The sequence below is a fragment of the Rhyacophila brunnea genome, unplaced genomic scaffold (assembly GCF_057557595.1).
Source record: "Rhyacophila brunnea isolate RB1 unplaced genomic scaffold, BYU_Rbru_1.0 scaffold_5, whole genome shotgun sequence".
NCBI classification, from domain to species: domain Eukaryota; kingdom Metazoa; phylum Arthropoda; class Insecta; order Trichoptera; family Rhyacophilidae; genus Rhyacophila; species Rhyacophila brunnea.
Window position 1 is genome coordinate 32,359,384 of NW_028233170.1, and position 24,335 is coordinate 32,383,718.

General features: G+C 33.7%; 1 protein-coding gene across 2 annotated transcripts in view; it reads right to left on the reverse strand.

Moving 5' to 3' along the window:
- The window catches only part of Rgl (Ral guanine nucleotide dissociation stimulator-like), a 150,831-nt gene extending 129,956 nt beyond the window's left edge, over positions 1-20,875 (reverse strand). Inside the window, exon 1 of one of the 2 annotated variants that reach the window (XM_085956036.1) lies at positions 20,313-20,875. In XM_085956036.1, the coding sequence (XP_085812162.1) occupies positions 20,313-20,333 (21 nt within the window). In that variant the 5' untranslated portion in view covers positions 20,334-20,875. The remainder of the gene's footprint in view (positions 1-20,312) is intronic. The other variant, XM_085956035.1, reaches the window with a different exon arrangement.
- Positions 20,876-24,335: the final 3,460 nt, after the last annotated feature.

Sequence of the window (24,335 nt, forward strand, 5' to 3'; positions counted from 1 at the left end):
TTATATTCAAATATCGAACAACCTTTAAAATTTATGATTCGGAATGCGTTCTAGAGTCTAATTTATTTGGGATCATATGACTTTTTTCCGGTCAAATTTTGACGTGTGATACTGGTTATCAATTTTCCACGCCTGCGGTAAAGTAGTATACAGACAGAACACCCACCGTTAATATTTGCGTATAGATGTGATTCCGCCTAGGCCCTGGATCAAATCCACATAATTTTTCAATGTGGTTGATACCAGATTACTTAAAAAAATGATTGAGCAAACGGCTAATATAATTAATTTAGATAAAAAGTGTAGGAGCAACAGAATTATAATTTCTCACAGAACACCAATTAATCGCATCAGTTTTTCGCGGAGCATATTTTAGGAGACGCTGGCTTAGACGGATGAATAATAAAATAAATGATTTACAAAATGAAATGTTAACAATTCAAATTAAATAACTACTAACCAGTGATTGTGGTTTTGCAAGCGATAAATTGAAATGTCAAAATTTTACGGATAATTAAATTTTATTTGTCAATAAATTGCGACAAATACGTTACCTGTCTCGGAATAAATAAGTTTTCAAATTTAATATTATTTTCGACAGGCAACTAAGTACATACAGATTGATTTATTTATATGATGGACATCAAGTGAATGACAATGTGCCATATTATTATTATTGATGTAATTCAATGGTACTGGTAACAGGTAGGGAATCCAATCCCGAGCCAAAATTCTGATCCCGGGATTTAGGGATTACAATTTGACAATGCAGGGATCCCGGGACTGGTCCCGGGATTGGCATTTTTTTCGATTGTTAATATATTTTTTTTATATTTACAAATAACATTGATAAAATCGGTCAAAAATAAATCTTGTATAATGTATACTATTTAAGACATTTATTGTTAATAATGTATACGTTCAATCTTGGAAATACATAAGTTTAATGGAATAAATAATATTGTAATATAAATAATAATGTAAATTTAATATGAGATTGCTGTTTCTGATAGTAAAGACTTAATGAATGGGTTAGCGAGATTTAAAATAGTAAAGCAAATCATGGTGTACGTATGGCCTTTCCGCTTCATAAATCTAATTAGTCAGCCTAATATGAAACTGAGCATTGCTTTTTTCCAAGCTTTCTCTTTTTTAGTTTATTATTATTATTTTTCTAATTTAGTTATTTGTTATTAAAAGTATTTTTTCTGTTATATATTCGTTTTTATTTTATTTTCCATAAAAATTGATAAAAAAATCAATCCCGAAAGTTTCGGGATTATGTTTATCAATCCTGGGATTCATAGGTATCGAAAATAGCTCGGAATCCCGGGATTCCGGGATTGGAATCCCTAGTAACATGTAAAGGTACCTATAGGTACATGCAAAGGGCTGCACAAAATAAATATTTCCAGATAATCTTAGTCCAATGCGCTAACACACGATTGCAATGATAGATGCATAATATGCTTCTGCGACTTTTTTCTTCAACCAATAATAAAATGAAAATCTTTCATCCCTTATCGCATATCCCTTAAAATACGACCTTATGGTGGAGCTAGCTCAAAAGAGAATTTTGAGACTCCTTTACTTGAAGCTGTATGGATACTATGCGTGGCTTTATCCAACTGACTTTCTGTCAGATATGCTTACATAGGTACTGTAGTCTAAACGCTAGAACATAATATCTAAATTTGACTTATGCGAGCTGTAAATGAGAACTCTGTCTTTCTTCGTAGTATTTACATGTAAGTATTACCCTGATAACTTTCTTAGATGTCTGGAGCATCAGTTGTTTGTTCTCCCAACATGCAAAACTAACCTGTCATTGGTGATGCCAATTGGGAGGGCAATAACTGTTCAACCAAATCGCTTCAGATGTTGATATATTCCACCTATGTGACGATAAGTATACGTTGCTTTGTAATTTTTTTAAATAGTGTCTATATAGCTCATACGGCGTACTTTCACGTAAATATATTATATTTTTGTATTTACTCCTTATACCGTTTTTTTTCTGACACTGTGTATATTTCTTTGTTTTTAAATGTCATGCTGTGGACGTCTTCAATTTATAAAGTTAATATGTAGGTACTTAAATAAATTTGAATCTGTAAGTTTTGTCTTTTTTTTACTGGAAAAACCACATTATTTTGTCCCGTATTTAGAAATCTGTCATTTATTTTCGTTGAAATATCAAATGTTGAAAACGGAAAAGTAATAGCGCCTGTACACATGCATGGAATTACTGTCGGCAAGTGTGCTTATTTTAAACTGTCATGACAATAACTGTTTACACGTAAAAGTGCTGATTGTCTCTCCAATCTCATTCTTCAAGAGTAAGCAAGGCGCGATGTTGTCATTTTATACTACTATTTTGACAGGACGCATTGAAAATCAGTTAACCTCAAATGAGTAGTTCGTTTTTTTTACCGGCAGGTTCACCAATATCATTCTACTGCGCAGGCGCAGATTTTACTTGCACGGAAAAAATCATCAAAATTTGGAAGCTTCCAATCTTGTTTGATTTATGCACGCAATCTTGCCAACTGTAGGATAGTACATGTTTCCCCATACATTTTCTTTCTGTGCACAGTAAGTCTATGCACGTGTAAACGGGGCATAATGCCTAGTCCAGACCAAGATATATCGGTTTGGTGAACAAATGAACATGACGTATTACAAACTGTTTGCAAGTTATATCAAAGGTGTAAGAAAATTGACTATATTCGGAATCTACCTAAGCAATTGACTGTCTATATTATATGCGAAGACGATTGAAAGCCGGGTCGCGAAAACCGCATAATATGTAAGTGTATTATAATGTGTCATAGAAATTAGATTCCCGAGAATAACTTACATAATGTGTTAATTTCACATTTTTTGTTTTTACCTGAACGTAGTCCGTAGTTCCACGTTTGAAATTTTGCAACATAGCACAACTATGATCCGGTGTTTTTTACAACGTTTTTATTAGCTCGTATTCTTGTTTGTCCAGTACAAATCTTACAAACGATTTTTAACTAACTTCCCGACTAGCTAGACATTTGAAACTTTTAGAATAAGTATATCAGAACACGATGCCAATGCATTATTTTAATACTTTTAGCCATCTTTAAGCAGAATTGAATTCATTTTCAGTTAATTCTGTTTTGTATGGAAAGTTATTTCAGAAAAATCCGTAAAAAGTAAAAGACTATTATTGGTTGCTAAGGGGGTGGTCCTAGCAACTAAATTATTAATATATACGTGCGTTACTATGGAAATCAATATGAAATGTCAAAATGACATTTCAGTATTCAATACTTATTCAGTATTTGTATCAAGTACAAAAAAAGTATTTATTAATACATAGAATTGTCAAGTTTATAAGATTCAACAGAAAATTTAAAAACGTGGTAAATAAAAAGTTATTTTTATTTTGTAATTATTTTGTTTCACTTTTATATTTTTAGGCTCCATCTGTTTTTCTATATCTATGGTCACCCTATACACCGTGGATAAATTATATTCGGCACGAATGTAAATTTTTTATTGCAGTGCAAAAAACTTGAGATATGAGATTTCCAGCAATAACCATATTTGGACGGATAATAGTTTACAAAAAAAAAATACATTCTACGGTTAATTGAGCACGCATAAGAGCGGTAATACGTAGACAGTGATTATTATTTTTAAATGCACTTATTACTGACACGCGCATCTTATAGGTAGCCATATTTAAAAAAGTATTATATGTGAAATCACTGAATGCAACTAAATCAGTGATCTCCAACCTTTTTTGTTTTAGAACCTCTACTTAGCTGATTATTATATTAAGACGATAATCAGTGAAACGGCAAATAATTTTCAAATATAGACGCGACGAAATTTTGGACTCGCTGGCATTCGGGGAGAGAAAGTCGAGCTGGGAACACGTTAATTTGTTTCGTGATGGCGACGGGGGTATTAATTCTTAAATGACTAAAAACGTTACCCATTTACTTGAAAAAGAAAACATGTCAATGAATATATTATTATTGTTACTAATAGAACAATAAACAGAACAAAATGGACGCCTGTTGGATTTATATGACAAATAATATTTCGTTCGGCATGCGTCATTTGTACCCGCGACCCACAATCCGCGCATCGTCTAGCCACGATCTTCTTAGACCGTGGTATTTAAGGTAGGTACATAAGGATATAATACAAAACGGACACGTAAAACTATGTGATATACATCGGCAACTTGCCATCCATATACATACTTTAAATTTTATCATTTTACATAATTATTTTAGCTGGATGCATGCAAAAAAAATCATAAAAATATGATTCACACATCGACAATCACCAACAATCCGTGATTCAAACTAAGGGAAGATGATCGCTGCCCGAGTGACGGCAACGCGTCTCATAAAATTTGACATGTCATTAACGACTGCCTAATGAAATAAGGAGAGATGGTCTATCAAATATATAATAATTATTACTACTTAAATAGGTTTCAAATTGTATGTTTTAGCATTTTCGCAGGAACCCCGATACGGCTCACGGAACCATGGTTGGGAATCACCGAGACAAGTGAAGACAAAACGTATCGCGAAAGAGAGAGCGATTATTCGTAAGAAACTCTTTTTAATGAGATATCAAATTAAATATTAGTTAGCTATAAGAGAAAGTGACGCGACGTCAGGAACCACACATAATATTGCACTGAGCGTAGGACGTATCTAACGCCATTGACCCATTGGCGACAATCAGCAACAATTTGGTGTCGTTGTGACAGGTTGTATTCGTTGACTTACTGATGGACATAGCATGTGAAAAATAAAATGACCCTCGTAAGCGACCGTGTCGTAAACAGATATGAGGTCGTCCATATATGATGCCACGCCCTTAGGGGGGGGGTCTTACAATGTAATGATTGTGACTATGCGTGTTGTAAAAAATATGACGCCACGAAGCCGACACAATAATATTATAATGAACTCATTTTTTCCGTGAGAACACTATACTGAAATAGATCATTTTCAACTGAAATCATGTGACGTCATTTATGGACGACCCCTCAATACAAATACATGTGAATGTGGTCGAAAAATGTTCTCTACCTAAATTACAATAATGGTCATTATAAACATAAATACATTTTGAAAGTTCTGAGGGAGAAAAGTTGTTGTGCTGATCCAATAACACTATCACATACTTGCAGATATGTCAAATAGATTTTAAAAATCGTAGCAACCAATAAACAAAAAAACGTTTTAAAAATGACACTGACAGAGAAAAAATGTGATAGGTATTCGTTTGTATTTTTTATTCTATAAAATGAGTGGATACTGGATAGTATGCAATATGTAAGTGACATAAGATGGGACGTTCCTTTATTTTTTTTAATATTGTATAAAATGAGTGGATATTAGAATAATGCGTTTTGAATTTGGAATGGTAACACATACAATATATATATATCGGAAGATACATATCCCTTATGAATTTAATATATTATTAAATAGATAGCTGTACAAATAAAACTGTAGTATTGCCAGTATAAAAATCACACAATCATATATTTATTTATGAGAACATAATAAAAAGCAATTCACAATAATTGACTATAAAATCATAGACCATGACGTACTTGACTACTTGGAATGTCGACGTATGCATTACATTAACTCAAAATGAAAGCCTCTTTCCGAATACGCAAGCATAGGATGACCATAAAATGAACACAACATTTTTGCGCTACTATCCACTAAAGAAAATTTTCCTTAAACTTAAAATTCAACCAATTAATAATGCCTCAGCCTTTCCACTGATGAATACCGAGGTATGTAGCCTAGGCGTGGAGAAGGCTGACCGACGACGAAGACATCCGGGTCACAATCCTAGATCAACATCCCGACGAAAAAAAAGAGTTGTTTAAAAACATCTCCGAATAGAGTTTAGAGAATAGACGTAGTCCTATTCATGTCAGTCGCTTTTACTGTCAAAACAGATTGTAGCGCCTACATGAGTACTGGTGAAAAATATTCCTATTCTTTATTACTATAGTGATAGTGTGTCCTTGTGGTGGTTACATAATTACACAAATCACTACAGCATGTAAGTATCTATTCATATAAATATTAAATATATTTCACGTCTCAAAAGAGGAATCATATGTTCATCCGTCTCAACTTCCAAACAACTGAAAATAATTTTGATAACATACCCCGTTGCCGCGACAAATAGTCATAGTGGATAGTAGAATTATTACCATCGTATTGATTAAAGTATCAATATTTTCTTGACAACCCCAAGTCCACACCGTGCGAAGTGTGCAGCGTGTGTACATACATACATAGTTTACATAATATTACAAGATATAAGAGTGGGGAATCCAATCTCGAGCCAAAATTTTGACCCCGGGATTTCAATTTGAAGATCCCGGGATTAGCGTTTTTTCGATAGTTAATATTATTTTTTTATTTATACAAATAGCACTGATAAAATCGGTCAAAAACGTCTAGTATAATATACTATTTAGGAAGACATTTAATGTTAATATTGTGTACGTTCAATCTTGGAAATACATGGGTTTAATCATAGAGGTATTAAATAAAAGAGGAATCGGCTTTCTCATACAACTGAATGAAGCATGTCAACGATAGCCGACAACTTACGAGAAATAGCGACGCTATAAAAAAAATTCAGGGCATCACGAGAATTACTTTGGTCATTATAACGTACCCATTTAATATAATGCTAACGTGGAAATTTTGCCGTAAAATAATTACCAGCCTGCCTCACCATACTTTTTTACCATATTTACCTGCTTCACATAACCTGCCGCCCCTAGGGTTTAATGGAGTAAATAATATTGTAATATAGATAATAATGTGATAGTAAAACAGTTTTTTTTATTTATTTAAGAAAAGATAACATTCATAAAATTTTGCGTAGAAACAAGTGCCTACCTGTACGTCCGTGGCACTGGCGGTTAGACGCCGTTCGAGTGCCAAAACGTCAGTGTTCAATTTATTATTTTTCTGATGTTGTTACGATTTTGTATGACAACAAAAAATGGTTATTTATTATCCGTGAACCGGCGATTCCCCCTGTGACATGTGCAGGTACATACAATTCACTAACATATTTTTTTACACTTAGGTACTAATTGAATGTGATTGATAAAAAAAATCAATCCCGAAGATTTCGGGATTATGTTTACTAATCCCGGGATTCATAGGTATCGAAAATTGTCCGGGATCCCGGGATTGGATTACCTATATACGAGTATATTGTTGAAAATGTTCGATGACACACAATATACCAAGCGACCCATAACCTTAAGAGCCCATGGTGTAAACTGTAAATAGTCAAAACACGATCAAAAGATAAATATTTCGAAATCACAAACAGACATATAAAATTATTTATCAGTATAGAAATATTACAAAATACATGATTCTATACTACATCAGTGTGGAAAAAATGCTGCATGAACGATAAATTCATGCCATCGAATTATCATTGGGCCGCTTACATTAACCGAATGCAACGAATTACATAAATTCAATTTTGAATGCGAATATTTTCAGTTTTCTAAACATGGTGTCAGATAATTAATTACATACAACAATGCGGACAGACGCCGCGTCCGGCGGTCGACATCGAGACCCTCTTCAGTAAACGCTTCAACAGACGGCTTGGTCGCATAACATAACCTACATAACCACTTTGACTCCCGATATTCAGCATTCACGACCCAGATTTCGCGAAACGAGTTGACATTTTATATGTTAATCTGTTTGTCACATTACATATTTTATTAGCGACCATGCCATCAGTTTTCACGTAAGGATTCCAATCTAACACATATTATTCACGTCCATCTGTGATATTCGAGAATCGTCGATCAAAGATACAAAATATTATGATTGTCATGATTACTGATTAACTTAAGGCGATACTTCAGTGAAACGGCAAAAAATTTTCAACTATAGACGCGACGAAATTTTGGACTCGCTGGCATTCGGAGACCGAACGTCGAGGTGTGAATACGTCAATTTGTTTCGTGATGACGACGGGGGTATTAATTCTTAAATCGTGTAAAGATGACAAAAAACGTTACCCATTTACTTTAAAAAGAAAACATGTCAATGAATATATTATTATTGTTACTAATAGAACAATAAACGAACATTAAATGGACGCATGTTGGATTTATATGACAAATTATATTTCGTTCGGCATGCGTCATTTGCACCCGCGACCCGCAATCCGCGCATCGCCTAGCCACGATCTTTTTAGAACATGCCTCAATATAACCAAAATGAATGCATACACTCAAATGGCAGCGATTTTACTCGAGCGGCAACCGCAGAATATTTAAATTTTTCCATGCGATTATCAAAATTTTATCAATGTTATCAATAATGGTGGTGATTTAACTTATTTTTTTCCATTTTACTATTCACTGTAGTTGAAATATAGCAACGTGCAGGCGCGCACATAAGGGGGGAGGGGGTTGCGGGTCCGGTCCCTCCCCGGACTCAAATGGCGGAGTGTCTGGGGATGGGTAATATACCTGGAGTAGTGCGGTATTCCGCGGGCGGGTATTTTTATTTTGTTAATCCCGCCCTCTCCCGCCGCCTCAAAAATCAATAAAAAATATTAATTATGGAATTTTTTTCCTAACCCTAACAAATTTTCAGTGTGCACACATGGTAATGTGATGATCACAAGTGCATACTTGCATTGTAATGCAACGGCTCATCAAATCGTTTTTTGATTGTGTAAAAAAATATTTCTCTAGTATTATTATCAAGTAAGCCATTACCATACCATTCTCGTAAAATTTTAAAATAAAAGTCAATGAAAATGTAATTTCTTTCTAAAATGATATAATTCCTAAAAAACGATTCCAAAATGTTATTTTTTATTAGTATACATACTTACTACGTACGGCATTTAAGAATACTTTGTTTAGAAAATATTCATATAAGAAAGATTTTTTTTGATATGCCATTTTACGAAACTGCCGTTTTCGTTTCCAGAGACACCAAATGCAGTGCGATAATCGCATTAATCGTCACATAGCGAAGACACCACTGCGATCAAAGAAAACCACACCATTTACTGCTTATAATACAAATTTAAAAGTGGGTTTAAAGATCAATAATTTGTAATGTAATGCATATTGAATTAATATGTGGGCATTGATGCTGCATCATATTTATATGTCATTAAATAATATATTCGATTGTAATATTGAAACCTGATTGACATAAATTATATCTACAACTGACGTAGTGATGCAATTTGTATTGTTTAAATCAGTGATTCTCAATCAGGTACTGCGAGAATTCACAAAAGCGGCACAATATCCAAATATAAAATAACCGAAGTACTTATAAAAATACTAATTACTTACCTGATAATATTATGTTGGTACTTACTTTTAAAAAAATCGAAAATAAGTATTGTGTATCAACTCAACTAGCATTGAAAATTCTAGGTGCGGGCGCAAATTAATAATGGGATGTCAACAAGATTCATTTGGGAGTAGATTCCATGAAGATGTTTGTTCAAGAATGTGTATACTTATGTACTGATAAATTTAAAGATTTTCTTCACATTATACCTGTTTAAGATAGCCACGAAGAAATAATAAAATATAGTAGGCAATGAATTTACATACAATTTTTAACTTTGTCTAGGTGAGTTGTGATCCCCAAGATTTTATAAAATGCTCTAAAGGTTCCACTAACCACAAAAAGGATGAAAATCATTTGTTCAAATACTAGGGACACTTGTATCCACGATGTGTGCATTTATTCAATTAACCGCTCATAAAGCAACTATCAATCTATTTAAAACATAAATGTTACTTAATAATTATACAATTAACATTGTACAGTTTTCATACTTTTACCATTGAATGTTAACTTATAATTTATGTAATATCGTAATTTTAAATTTTCGTAAATATCTAGGTAAGTAGTTAGTTTTGCAAAACGCCGATTTCAATACATTATGCTCTACACCAGTGGTTTCCAAACTTTATGTTACTACGCCTCCCTTTAAAAAACATCTAATCTTGGCGCCTCAAACCCCTTTATTTCATTAAATAATACAGACACCTTTTTAAATAGTAAACAATGTACTAATACAAAAATGCAAAAATAAACAAGGTTTTACTACTTATATTATAGTCATTTTTAAATTAATTAGTTTTTCATGCGACGAATATGCTTGTTTATTAGCATAATCAATTTCAATGCAGTCAGTGCAAATAAATTCATCATCGTTCATTGACAAATGGATTCTATCATGTGCCCCACATCCTGAAGCGGGCCCCCAGGCCAGGATCATTGAAACACAACCGACTTTTTTTTACTGTTAATAAAATAATGTGAAAAGTGCATTAGCAAACTAACCAAGAACTTACGAAATAGATTTTTGTTTGCTTCAATATATCTGGCGTAGAAATCATTTAAAAGTGGAGACATGGCGAACTTATTTTTTTTTTGTAATTTTGATTTCCAAAGCTCCAATTTTTTATGAATGCCTTCACTCTGTTTTTTAAATCAGTGATGCATTGATTTATTCACTCTTCTGTTTAAACTTTCAACCAAATTTTAACAACAAAATTATCATTCCTAAACAAATTTCAACATTAAGATTTGACCCTTTTATTTAATTTTTTCACGAGATAGCCAGTGCACTTCAGGTATTATAAAATTAGTCTCCATATTTTCAGACAGGTTTGCAGACAACCTTTTATAGGACTATTTTTTTGTGTAGTTTATGTACTGTGTAGTGTGTAGTGTAGTATTAACTAGCGACCGTTTTATAAACTATGCATTTGCAAACTGCAAACCTGTGGCTACATTAATTGTGTCGCGCCTCCCTTTGCAACACTCCGCGCCTCCCCAGGGAGTCGCGCCTCACAGTTTGGAAATCGCTGCCCTACACTTAGCCATATTAATGGATCATATCCTTAGGCTTCACAGATACAAGTTATTTCCAATTGTCATAGCACAAATCCCTGAGAAACTCTCCGATACCTGCACGTAAAATTAATGAAGAAAAATAGAATGAGAAATTAAAAAAACAAAATAAATCTTTGCTATAAAGACAATCGCAATATGTGATTGGCCTTTTTTATGAAGATGGAGCCTAAAAATTTTGAAAACTGAAACAATAAAAGCACCCCAAGTCTACTAATTTTCATACAAACTGTGAAGAGATGGAGAAGCAGTTTGTTAGGTTGGAACTTGTTTCAAGAATTTTGATACAGAAAAATCGTGAGGCTTTCACGGTTGTTTTTTATCGTAGTAGATTTTTGGGTTTCCACCGTGTGTCCTTCTTCCTTCTTCATTCGACGTTTCGGGCTCGTATCATAACGCTCGTATCATATCATCTCTTGATAATGGCCTCTGCAACGAGCCCGAAACGTCGAGTAAAGAAGGAAAAAGGACACACGGTGGAAACCCAAAAATCTACTACGATACACAGAAAAAGGGTTTATCCAATATATTTGGCATGCATTATATTTCACGTTCCACGTTCACATGAGGTAATCCTCGATATGTTTTTCGAATGCCTTCAAATTGGCTGTCATTGAAATAAACTAAATAAAGTGTGCATAATATTATGCAGTCGGTCCCGTGTAATGCAAACGTTCCTAACTGTCATATTATCTAGCTAGAATATTTATAGTGTTTTCAAATTACCACAAGAATCTCTGCGTGAAACAGACTTCCTTCGATTCAGTTAGAAACAAGAGATGTACTAATGGTACGTTTACATTTGACACTAATATGGTCATATTTATGTATGACACCATATTCACTTAAGTGTAAACAGTAAGTATATTTGTATCTGCCACTTATTTTGCGTGTGTCGACTCTCACCTGCCACTTATTCAATCTACTTATAGACACAAATGTAAACACCGCGTATTCGACAAGTTCGAACTTGGAGCGATATATCACCGAAGTTGGACCACCGTCTACTTTTATGTCAAGTACCTGACACATTATTCGTAGTTTGACAGGTACCTAGTGAATTGCATATGTATATTTCTAAAACAACGGACAATCAATTATCATAGGTACACCATGAATGTATGCCCAACGTTTACGTTAATAAATGTACTGTAGCGATCTGTCAAAAATCATAGACAATGAGAAATAAATCGGATGTGCCGTGTTCTATGGATTTTGTTCGAAAATAAAATATCGCTTGTTCTCGGCAATACGATTAATTCTGATGCACTCTGTGAAGAAAAAATGCGCTTCAAATGGTATTACCTAATTCATTTTGGTCCACACCTGCACTCGTATTAGGTACGATAATATTATATTGAATATGCAATGACGATCAAGTGCTAGATATCGCAATGTTACTGTTAATCGTTCTTCTACGCATCTCTGAATTGTGTGTCTTGTTTTTTGGCAAAAGGTCCAATCTTGCAAACTAAAGTTCACAAATTGAGTTGGATCTTCGATTTTAAACTCTGACATTAAACGGAAGGCACCTAGTTCTTCTCGTCGCTGAATCCATTCCCGCATCCATCTAGACCATTTTTTCCTCCTTTTTGTTGCCAAAAGACTTATAGAAAGATAGAAAATAATAACACTCGCTGCTTACTTTTTTAACATTCCCATATTGACAACTGACATAACGTTTTTGAGAAGTATACGAAATAAGTGTCCGAATAAGTTACAATACCATATGTAAACACCGCATATATTTATTCCAAATGTTGCCATTGAATAAAGTGTCGAGACTTTATTTCAACGAGAAGTATACGAGCATTTTATGTCAGATCCATGCAGGTGTAAACAGTAAGTGAATTTTTATGTCAGACACATAAAATAAGTATAACGGTATAAGTGTCAGATGTAAACGTACCATAACAGTGCGCCGTCACAATTTATTTGCAAATTAGTTGGATAGATTTACGACTATTACAATGTTCTTGTCGTTACAACTTGATTTTACAAGAGATCCTCAAGTTTTTCTTGTATATTCGAAGCAGTTGTACAATAGTACTCAATACCTAATAAACCAAGAGCTATCTAGTTAACCTGTTCGAAACGGTCATGCTAAAATTAGTCAGGGGAAATAAAATCTAAAATGTGACTTAACGAGTTACAACTGCAAAAACAGCAGTCCACAAAAAACAATTAATATGTAAGTGTGGCGTATTTTTCTTTTAATTAATCGGTGCTTACGTTTGATTTTGTTGTGAAGGTTCCATGATCATTCGTAAATGACCGAATGCTACATACATTACACGTATCATTTGCCAGTATGATTAATAATTAGAGTCTTCACAGATCCACCCATCCACATAATAAAGTTGGATCGAGTCTGAAACAGATTTCTTACCTACTCAAAGACATACGGATTCTTTCCTTATTATAATAACAATCAAAAGAAATTTCCCGCATATTTCTTCTGAATATGCTATCAACGCAGTCCCTTTCCATCCGAAGAGTGATTCTTTTAAAACATTTCTTTTTACTTATTTGTGGGTTCATTTACAGCCCGTCTATACTGGCAAGTATAAATTTGATCCCACCAATATAATAATTGTAACTATGCGATTTTTATGCTACTATCCGACAAAAAGAAATCGGCGATAACAGGAAGTCGCTGTAGTCGCATATAGAAGACTTTTCAGTGACGTACCTGTCATGGCGGCAACGCGTACTAGAGGCGAGAAAGCGAGCTTGCTCGCCGTAATTACACCAATTCGAACATTAATTACTACCAATTAACTAATTGAGGCATATAAGCGGCTCACCTAACATATCGGCACTCCCTTTAGATGCGACTCTTTTCCTTTTTCGCAATTAACCAAAAGTTTACTAATAATAATTCTAAAATCACCCTGCTCGTTTTAGACATATTTTTTTATAAAAAGCTTCAAAATACGTAAATAGATTGAAAATTGGAAGCGTAAAATGATAAATTTGGGGGCGTTCCTCATTTGAAATCGGAAGTGTGATTAGCTGTACTGAAGGGGATTGTTAGTTCACATCTTTAACAAGTGGACAAGAAGGTCTTGTTTGACAATACCCATCCATTGCCCACTGAAGAAGAAAGCCGATACATTACACGACTGGTCCTACTTTTCGCCCCTCCCGTTATCTATGGATGACCTGTCATTGTCTATAGAGTACTCATACTGACGCGTCTGTCATGTTCACTTGTTGGAGTATTCTTTCAGATTGTTTTAACGTATCTTGGAGACCTTGGAGTTCATCTGATTTAGTGGTTCTGTGTTATTAATAATTGGAAGTGACAATCAAAGTAAACTTCTTCTGTGTATAATAATATCATAATACACTAGGACGTTTGTCAATGTGACAGTCGATTCTAAACGACAATAACTAATAACTTATTTATACTCTTCAGTCATTATAGAATACCAAACTCTGCTTGCCAGTTTTTTTATGAATAAATAGTATGGCAGTGGACCACTCGTTGGTTGTGCAAAAAGTTATGCTCAGGCTTTATTAATATAAGATGGCGGTGTAATACCTCATCGCAAGACGGATGTGATGTTTCATGATGTTGTGTATCGTGCGATTAACCTTTTTGATGGTCCCAAGACAGTAGACATTTTTCTTGAATTATTTAAATTTTGTGGCTGTGTAGGTTACATTTATAACTACTTTTATGTGCTATTATATTGTTTATATTAAATCAGTAATACAGTATATTTTATCTATCCGATGTCCACGTTTTATGGTTATATACCTACTTTGGTGTATTATTAACAAATGGCGCACCAACTGTAGAGCTTAAATACTGCTTTTTAAATAAATAATTAAGCCAGTTAACGTCTCGGATCCTGATAGTAATAATATATTGATGGGGATATGCATTTAAATGGAGAATGAGGAAATCCCACGCACAATAATTGAATCCACAAGCAGAATCCATAAAAATATAATGACTATTAAATATATTGTTCACGTTTGTTTTTTTGTTTATTTCCAATTAAATATTTGTGCGTAGGTAAATTAACCTTTTTAAATAGTTACTTGCCTAACTATCAACATTCTTACACTGACAATTTAGACGAGAGTATTAAGTTTAGTGTAGGATGTTACCACAATGGCACAATATTGGCATGTGCCCATTTGGGTTTCATAAATCAAGCTTTATATACGCGTGTGTGCACACAATTCATACGTTCCTTCAATAATACATAGGAACATCAATAAATTGGCATGTTCAATACCTCCATTTAGACATCAAACTTTTTGCGCTGGCTACATGTATTTTTCAAAAGTATTTATATTTAAGAGTTAATGGAATATAGCCGATATAATGGATTATTTGTTAGGTTAGGTTAGGTTATCATTCTTGAATTCATGACTTGTCAACATCGGCTATGAAAATTGCCGCTGTTCCCGCCTGGCTTCCAGTAAACAGACTTGTGCCTATTTAAGTATGTTTTCTTATTATGGTCCTTTGTATTATTTCACCTGATACATTTACTTATAGTGCGATTTTCAGAAAGTGGGAGATATAGCACGGTCACTTGGTATCTAAAAATTCCCCCCTCCCCCTCGCTTTATCATTTCCACATTTACATACAGCGCTCTGCGGCCCTATGTTAGAACTTGCGAGTGCAAGCTTCCCGGTCGACATGACGGCATATGACATCATTGTGACGTACTACCGGAGTGATAATAGCACTCGAGAAAATAACGCTGGTCAGACAGCGGCGTTATTCATTGTCACCATACACATATAGGTGTTTCATCATAATATTATCTACGGTGAGCACTGTGCGCTGGGCGGCATGCCTCGAGCGTGTATTGGCTGACGTCACAATTACGTCATGTCGTCTGGCGACACACGAGTCGATAGTTAGGAAATCGCGGTGCTTGACGTGCAGCAGATGCTGATACACAATAATATTATAGAAGTAGCGCTGTACCCACGCTACGCCGCTTGTAAAGAGATAAATAAATAGTTAAATTGTATCGTCCGTTTAAACTTTTAACTTATTGTATCATCATAGTGGGATTATTTTTGCATCCCACACATCGGGCTCATCCGGCTAGTCGATAGTTCACACTTAAAAAATAATATTTTCAAACAAAATGTTAAATAATGAATACTTAATAATATTATTTTAAAATAATGCCCATGACCTCGACATTTGCTTACTTGTCTTGTTTACTACTTACGTCAGCTTATGTACATTACTTATTATTGTTTTAAATCCGACTCAGTGGTCGAAAAAGTTTTGAGAAGCGCTGCCTTAATGAAGCAGTCTTCTGACTCAGTTTTCGCTACGAATCTTGCGAATGATGTCAACTGCTTTATAAAAAAGATGATCTCAAATCGAAATCAGGTAGATTACCTACTGCTACCTATTTGCTATTTTACGTGATTGTTGAACACTGATGCATTCAGTATTGCCAATTATCATTCACAAAAAGGCCAGATACGATAAGAAAATAAGCTAGATGACAGAAAAAATGGTATAGGTATAGCAGCTAGATTTCCTCTCAAAAAACTAGCTCTATAGCTCTAGCTCTATAACTATTAACATTGTTATCACATGAACAACGGTCGAAGAAGACTTACTAAAATTACAAATTAATTCAGGTAAGAAATTTAGTTATAATTTTGTAAATACCTAATGGTATTATTTTATTTAATATAAGTAAGTAAGTAAAAAGTACAATAGGTCAGTATGTTAATTTTCAAGTAAACCTGGTATAGTATTCTAGCTTTATTATGAGAAGTTATAAGATGTTTGCTGTGTCGAAAAACTCTAGATTCAACACTAGATGCTAGATTTGACAAGAAAAACGCCAAGGCTTCGGCCACATAGGCAGGTGCCTTGTTTAGTGGCTACGTGGTAGGTGACATATCCTAGTGAACGAACGCACACTATTCTATCGCAATGGCCACACTGTACGCTTCTCGCCTCACTACGTGATTATGGGTCACCTCGTGAGTCTCCCGGCGAACAAACGTGTTGGTTATTTTTATTGTGTTACCTGGTGATTTTGCCATTGCTATGGATTTTGCAAGATGGCGAATGTTTCTTCAGTATGACAAACGTCAAACACCGTATATTTTGAGGTTATGAATAATGACACACACATGGGATGAATGCACCCAACAAGTTCGAATTTGAGAATTTTTTTTCGAAATTTTAAACTTAAATTCTCTGTGAGAAGTAGCTTTCTGGTTAGTTTTGAGAGCGACATATCGTTGTTGACTTGAGCGCTCCCAAATGTCAAACGAATTTGTACCTAAGCACGTAGAGTGCAATGTGGCAGTAGTGTTTATAGTAGACAAGCATAGCATCTAGCTCAGGACTAGCGAAGCACCTGTCTATGTGGCCGAAGCATAAGTTGGCAACGCTGCATGCGTTATGTCTCAGTACCTATTATCCTAGCAAATATATCTCAGTAACTGCATATTATGAATCTGCTTTGGGACGTTCATTTATTCTTAAAACAAAACATTGTGTACATAACAAATAAGAATTCAAGACGTTTACAACACGACAATTAAATTTAAAAAATAATATAAACCAAACATTAAGTAGGTACATAACTACCTATCGCTATCTGAAGAAGAGGGGAGTAGAAAATATACCTACCAATAAATAATGTGAAACAATAAAATCATTTTTCAAAAACATAATACAGAATTGAAAAATAAATGTATGTCTATGGAGGGCACATTGATAAGCCTGACACGAAGAAACAGTTCTGATCCAGCAGAGGCCATGGCTGCGATCTAGGGGCGGCAGGTTATATGAAAGTATGGTGAAGCAGGCAAGTATGGCGAAAGAGTATGGTGAGGCAGGCTGGTAATCAATTTGCGGCAAAATTTCCACGTTAACATTATATTATATGCGTACATTATAATGACCAAAGTAAATCCTCCGTGATGCCCTGCATTTTTTTTATCGCGTCGCTATTTCTCGTAAGTTGTCGGCTATTGTTGACCTGCTTCATTCAGTTGTATGAGAAAGCCGATTCTTTGCCCCTCTTCTTATTTAATACCTCTATGGCTGCGACCGTGTTGGTAATTGACGGGTGCATATAAATTCAAGGACTAGGTATTATAGTTTTAAATGAAAAATATTTAAGTACGTCATAAAATAAATTCCAATACAATATTTTTCACACAAACATAACATTCAAAAGATAGAATATAAAAATAATCTTAATAGGATGTGGTCAGTCAGTATGTTCCTGTTATAGTACAGTAAGTTATTACGGGTAGGTATGTTAGTTCATTAATCAGTTAAAACTGAATCTCTTTGGTTAAAACTAAATTTCAATCGGCATTCATAATGTTCCTTTATTGAATACGTTTGAAACGTTTTGTACAAAAATGGTCAAACTCCATTAATTCGAAGATGTTACGTGGACTTTAAAATATTACCTCACTAAATTTGGCAATGAGCTGTTTTCAGTCGATGTTTCCAAAGTGTTGCACTAACAATGGACATTTCTGAAAGTTGTACAATAGAATATTATTAAATCAACAAACGTTTGTACATACATGACAATATTAACGGTAATGTTATAAAAAAATGTTAAGATCAATATTGTGTGCATAAATGGATGTTTCAGGACGACTTTAAGGGGGAGGGACATCTAGTATCGGATTAGCTTATCTAGCTATCTAAAAACGTTGAAATATAGACATATCTTTTATTTTAAACATAGGTCATACTAAATAAATAAATGTACGTACTTTATTAATGCATATCTATTTAGGTTGTAACACCACTGTCAAGAATATGTTAGCTTGGTGGTGGTAAATAGTAATGGTAAATGGTAGCCTTGATAATGGTGTCACAACCGAAAAATAGTTATCGATTAATAAAAGAACATGTAGAATTTAATATAATTTATATTATTATTTTGTAAAATGGAATTAATAATATTTAAGTAAGTAAGTACTTACTTCTGCATGTTTTTTTTTAAGTAAAAATGAGCGTTCATACTAATCACTATGATAACAAAAGAAATAATATTACATATTTCTATTCTTGAAATGTAATGTACCTAGTTATTATAGTTTGATGAGTTCTCTCGAAGACGTAGTGAAAATTTTTGAATAATTCATAAATAGTTTAACGTATTTTTTTAAGTATTTACTTTATAACATTAAAACTATGCAAACATAAAAGTATGTATTGAGAATGGTTTAAATTTTAAAACATAATAAAAAATACGTAAGTATATACAATAAGTGCCTAAGTACTATTCAGTACAGCTGGTATCAAAAAGATCAACTGAATTGGAAATTATTTGAATTAGAAAGAACTTCATTAATATTTTACTTTGAATGTTGAGAAACAACAACGGATACAAAATTATGGCAAAAGATGATGACTGGAATCTGACTGTGTCTAACCGTGGGACGATCAACAAATTTACGAACAATACCTATTGCGTTTCATTAATAATAATATTGTACATTTTTTTCGATTGTGTGGATAATACATAAAAATAGAACAGATCTCATAGGTTAGATTATCAGCATAATAAAATTATAACGATATGCCTTAACCACTTAAATGGGATACCTACCTCTCAATTATTCAATTTATCAATAGTTATTAATGTTATTATTGCGATCACATAATGGTTAAGTTAATCACCACAATTTATTGGGGCACACACAGGTAGGGCCCGTGTCATATTAAATGGAAAACTGGTTTTCATTTTCTCAAAATAAAAATATCATTTTCTGTCGACTCATAACTGCTTTTTATTGTTAAACATGCAAAGCATGTTTGTTATTGTTCTTTTTGTCACACAAGGGCTCCGAATAATACATGTACATATAGCTGTTTATACCTACTTTAAACGGTCATGGGTGCAGATAGGTAATTCCAAGAGGAACAACAGTAAAGTTTTGGCAATGTAAATAAAAAAATGTTCGGTAAATACTCATCTCAATAGTGCAACCTTAGGGGTGTATGTTTTATAATATATGTATATAAAATATGTTATATAATTATTTATTCCGTAATTGTTTGGGTATTGAAAAGTAAAAAGTATGTACCTACTATCACGTCAGTATTAGAAATCACTGAAACGTGAATAATATTAATTTTCTTGAATAAAATCATTCAAATAGGTAGCCTAGCTATACATCACACCACAATATAAAACAGAAAAGTGAAAGGCACACAGGTATGTACCTACCTACATGGTAAATATACCTATACATACATTCAATATCTATAATATTATATTGTATGGTAAATTTGGGATAAACAAGAAAAGATATAAAAATAGATATTGGAATGACCATACCAAACTGTCTACATCGTTCATCTTTTGATACGCATGGTTCTTCCCATTCTCCTCCGTTGTCAAAGTGAAGAGTACGTCCTTCAGTAAAAACTATCAACAAGCACTCTGTGTACAAATACATCACAATAACTTCACATCACATTATTTCACATGAATTCACAGTTTCACTTGTAAATAATGCAGAAAACCGAGCAATGGTATCACGACTGGCTCAATTTTAATTCAATAAAACCTCTAAAACAGAAATACCAACAGCTGTATTTGATTATGAGTGACGTTTAAACTTTTCACTGTTATTTTAACAAAACATCACAAACTCTACAAAATCAGCTAAGTTTTCACAAGTTTACTTTCAAATAAACAATATAAAACTACACAAAAGTTTGGTTTTAAGTTTTCACGACGATTAAAACAAAAACATTCGCGGTTTATTCGTAAAAAAGTAACTTTTATCAAGTGTTTCACCGTACAGTTGAAATATTTCGACGAACTGAACTGACACGACAAAGTGCTGGCACAACGCAGTCTCGGTCTCACTACTAGTGCTGCTACTTACCTACCTTACCTATCCCACCGACTCGCCGTGGACAGGTACCTACTCAGGTACATTCTTCGGTGAAACTTTCTAGCGGCGTGCGTGGAATTATGTAAATATTTTATCAGTGATGAATTAATTAATAACACATCGACAGAAAAAAAGAAAACAATTTTTACGTGCCTTCGTAATAATAACGTGTCATTTTTAATCACATTTAATTCTAATTTTATTTGTACAATATACGGCGTAGCCAAGACGCAGCGACGTCCCGTGGGGGTAGGCAGATTGGGCGTCGCTTGGGGGCGGCAGTTACTCGAAGGGCGGCAAATCGAGGAGAATCATTTAGTCTATAATATAGAAATAGTTAGCTAAACTTAGTAATAACGAACATATTATTATATTTCCATTAAAAAAATCAGCGGTAAATGTGCCGCAGAGGTGGACATGAGAATTACAACTTTCTTTTTAGACCAAACCAAACCTAACCTAATCTAACCTACCCCAACCTAATAATACCTCATATTATCTTAGTTTGTGGTAATGGTGTATCAAAATGTATGAAAATTTCAAATTTTCAATTAACGATTATTGGATCGAAAAGCCGATGCGCCGACAGAAAAAGGTATTTATTATAATTCAATAATTGTCTACATGGAATAAACTGTTTTCGTAAAAAAAAATTATAAAAGCTCGTGTCCACCTCTGCGGCACAATTACCAAATCAGCACACTGGTTAGATACAAAATAACGTATTAATTAATATAAAAGGTTTAATAGGACTGTAATTGTTTTGTCAGGTTCGCAATGTGTAAGAAGTGACTGTATTACCAACATCAAAAAAATCATATTTTTGGGGTAAAAAAAGTTTAAATTTAATGTTGTATGTTTAGGACAGGTATATCTAGGTACCTACTTATATTTTGTTAGTACCTAATGTATCCATACAACACATTTTTTCTTAGGTACTATTGGAATTGATAATGAATGATAAAAATACTGTATAAAAAACGTATTTTGGCGCTGCCTAGGGGCGGCATTTTGTCTAGGGACATCATGAGTCCACATACCTACCTATATTATAAGTTCGCGGTCGAACAAAAAAAGTTGGAGGATTTAAAAAAATATACTTTTGCAGTTATGCGAAGGTGCATTAATTATAATATTATACAACATTAAAAATACATTTCTATTAATTAATAATGATTAAAATTACAGTTAGGTAAGCAAGCAATGTTTTATGTTTTTGACCTTATTTTGTAAAAATCCACACACAATAGGGGGATTTTCGGATCCGGACCCCTCCCTTCCAGAAAAGAACAAAATACACATTTTATTTAATTTTTTGACTTCATGTCTGAGGATTAGATGATTTGGTTGTAAAACAGCCTATGAATGGGATAGCTCATTCGATAACCACTTATCTTGTACATGCAATACCTTTTAAACGAACATCCATACCTGCAGACCAGGTTTTTATCGCTAGTAAATTCAAAGTGTAGTGTCTTGGAATGTGTCTGGAAAAGTACAGTATTCCATGGTTGAAGTGATGAGAAGCTATAAGTAGTAGACTGAGTAAATGTCAATCAGTGGCACCTGCTAGATTTTCTTAACCCTCCCACTCCTGCTGTCTTAAAAATCAATGAAACGATATTAGTGATATTTTTTCAAAATGGACCCCACTCAAACCATTTTTCTTTGTACGCGGCTGGCCTAACCAAATATACCTACTATGTTCGTTCAAGTTGAAGAATGACAATGAGGGAGTGTAGAAGATTTTGATACTGGATAGTAGAATGCAACATACTAAGGTATACCTGAACTATATACCTACTAAATAAATGGTACAAAAAACAAATTTTACTGTTTTCCTCTCAACATATTGAGTCAAATATTGTTTTTAAATGAATATTTTTTAGTTATAAAATTAGACTGTACTTGTAATTATACCTACACGTCATCATTAGATGCATAAAAATACGGGTCATAATATAATATTCCATTGAGGCTTCATGGCTTTTAATAAAAAAAAAAAAAAAAATAATATAATATCAGATACCGATTTTGGGCCGCATGCGGCTCAAAAGAGATTGATAGCTTCTTCTCTTTCAACATTTCAATAGATAAAATTATTGTAATGGTAAGTTATTTTAGATTCTGGATTATTTAGTTAAAATAAACAAAAATATCATACGTATCAGTGGTGATTACCAGGAACAAGTCAATTTTCTTTTTAATTTTCAGAATTATAGGAGTCACTGCAGGCGATAATTATAAAAAGCTTTCACTAAGTTGACAGCTTTTTTATAGGTCAGCCAACACATAACCAATCAAATCCGCTCGATTTCAGCAATCTTCAGTAAGGCTGTCTCTTTTAACATGAATATGTTTTACCGCTTGCCGTAATATTAAAATTGTGTGCATAAATTCGAGAGTAACACAAAAATGTTACCATTACTATTTTATTACAATTTTTCACATCATCGCGACGAGCACGCTAGCCGAGCGGTCTAAGGTTCTCGTCCGATCACCGAAGTTACGGCTATACCTCAGCTGAGGCATGGTCTAAAAAGATTGTGACTAGGTGATGCGCGGATTGTGCAAATGACAAGTGCCGAACGAAATAGAATTTGTCATAAAAATCCAACACGCGTCCATTTAATATTATGTTTATTGTTATATTACTAATAATAATAGTATACTCATTGACATGTTTTCCTTTTTAAGTACATACGTAAAGTTTTTTAGTCATCTTTACACGATTTATAAATATTTTTATCTGACGCCATGACAAAACAAATCGACGTGCAGACACCTCGACTATCAGTCTCCGAATGGCAACGCGGCCGAAATTTCATTCCACATACCGTTGTAAATTATTTGCTGTTTCACTTATGTAGGCTCTTAAGCAACATTGGGCACGGATAGTACTTGGACGGGGACCGCTTGGGAACACCGCATGCCATTGGCTCTTTTTTAACCTTAGTAAGACAAATATACGTTATTGAAGTTCTGTTGGCGTGGGTTGGAATCCAACTTCTGACAAGTATATTCTATTTTATTACTATTATGTAGGTATTTCTTAAATTATTAATTTATATTTTTAACCAAATATATGTTAATAAGTGAATACTAGAGTATTCTTCTATTTATAAAATATCTAAAATGGTGTATGGTTTAATGGCATAATTTTAGATATAAATGAATATTTTTTGACTATTATCTAATGACTTGGATTTAGGGTTTAATTGAATTTTAAAAAGTAACAAACACTATCTACATCAGTGGCTGGTAACCTTTTGAGAGACTGGGTAAAAAAATCAATTTTGAAAAAAATATTTGATAGTGGGTAAATGCTGAGTACCTCCGCTACATGGAAGTACATTAGAATGCGGATACGTGTCTTCAATTGCTCTCAAACATATACATGTTCCAATATACTTCCATGTAGCGGAGGTACTCATCATCAGGCTACTGATGATTTTACA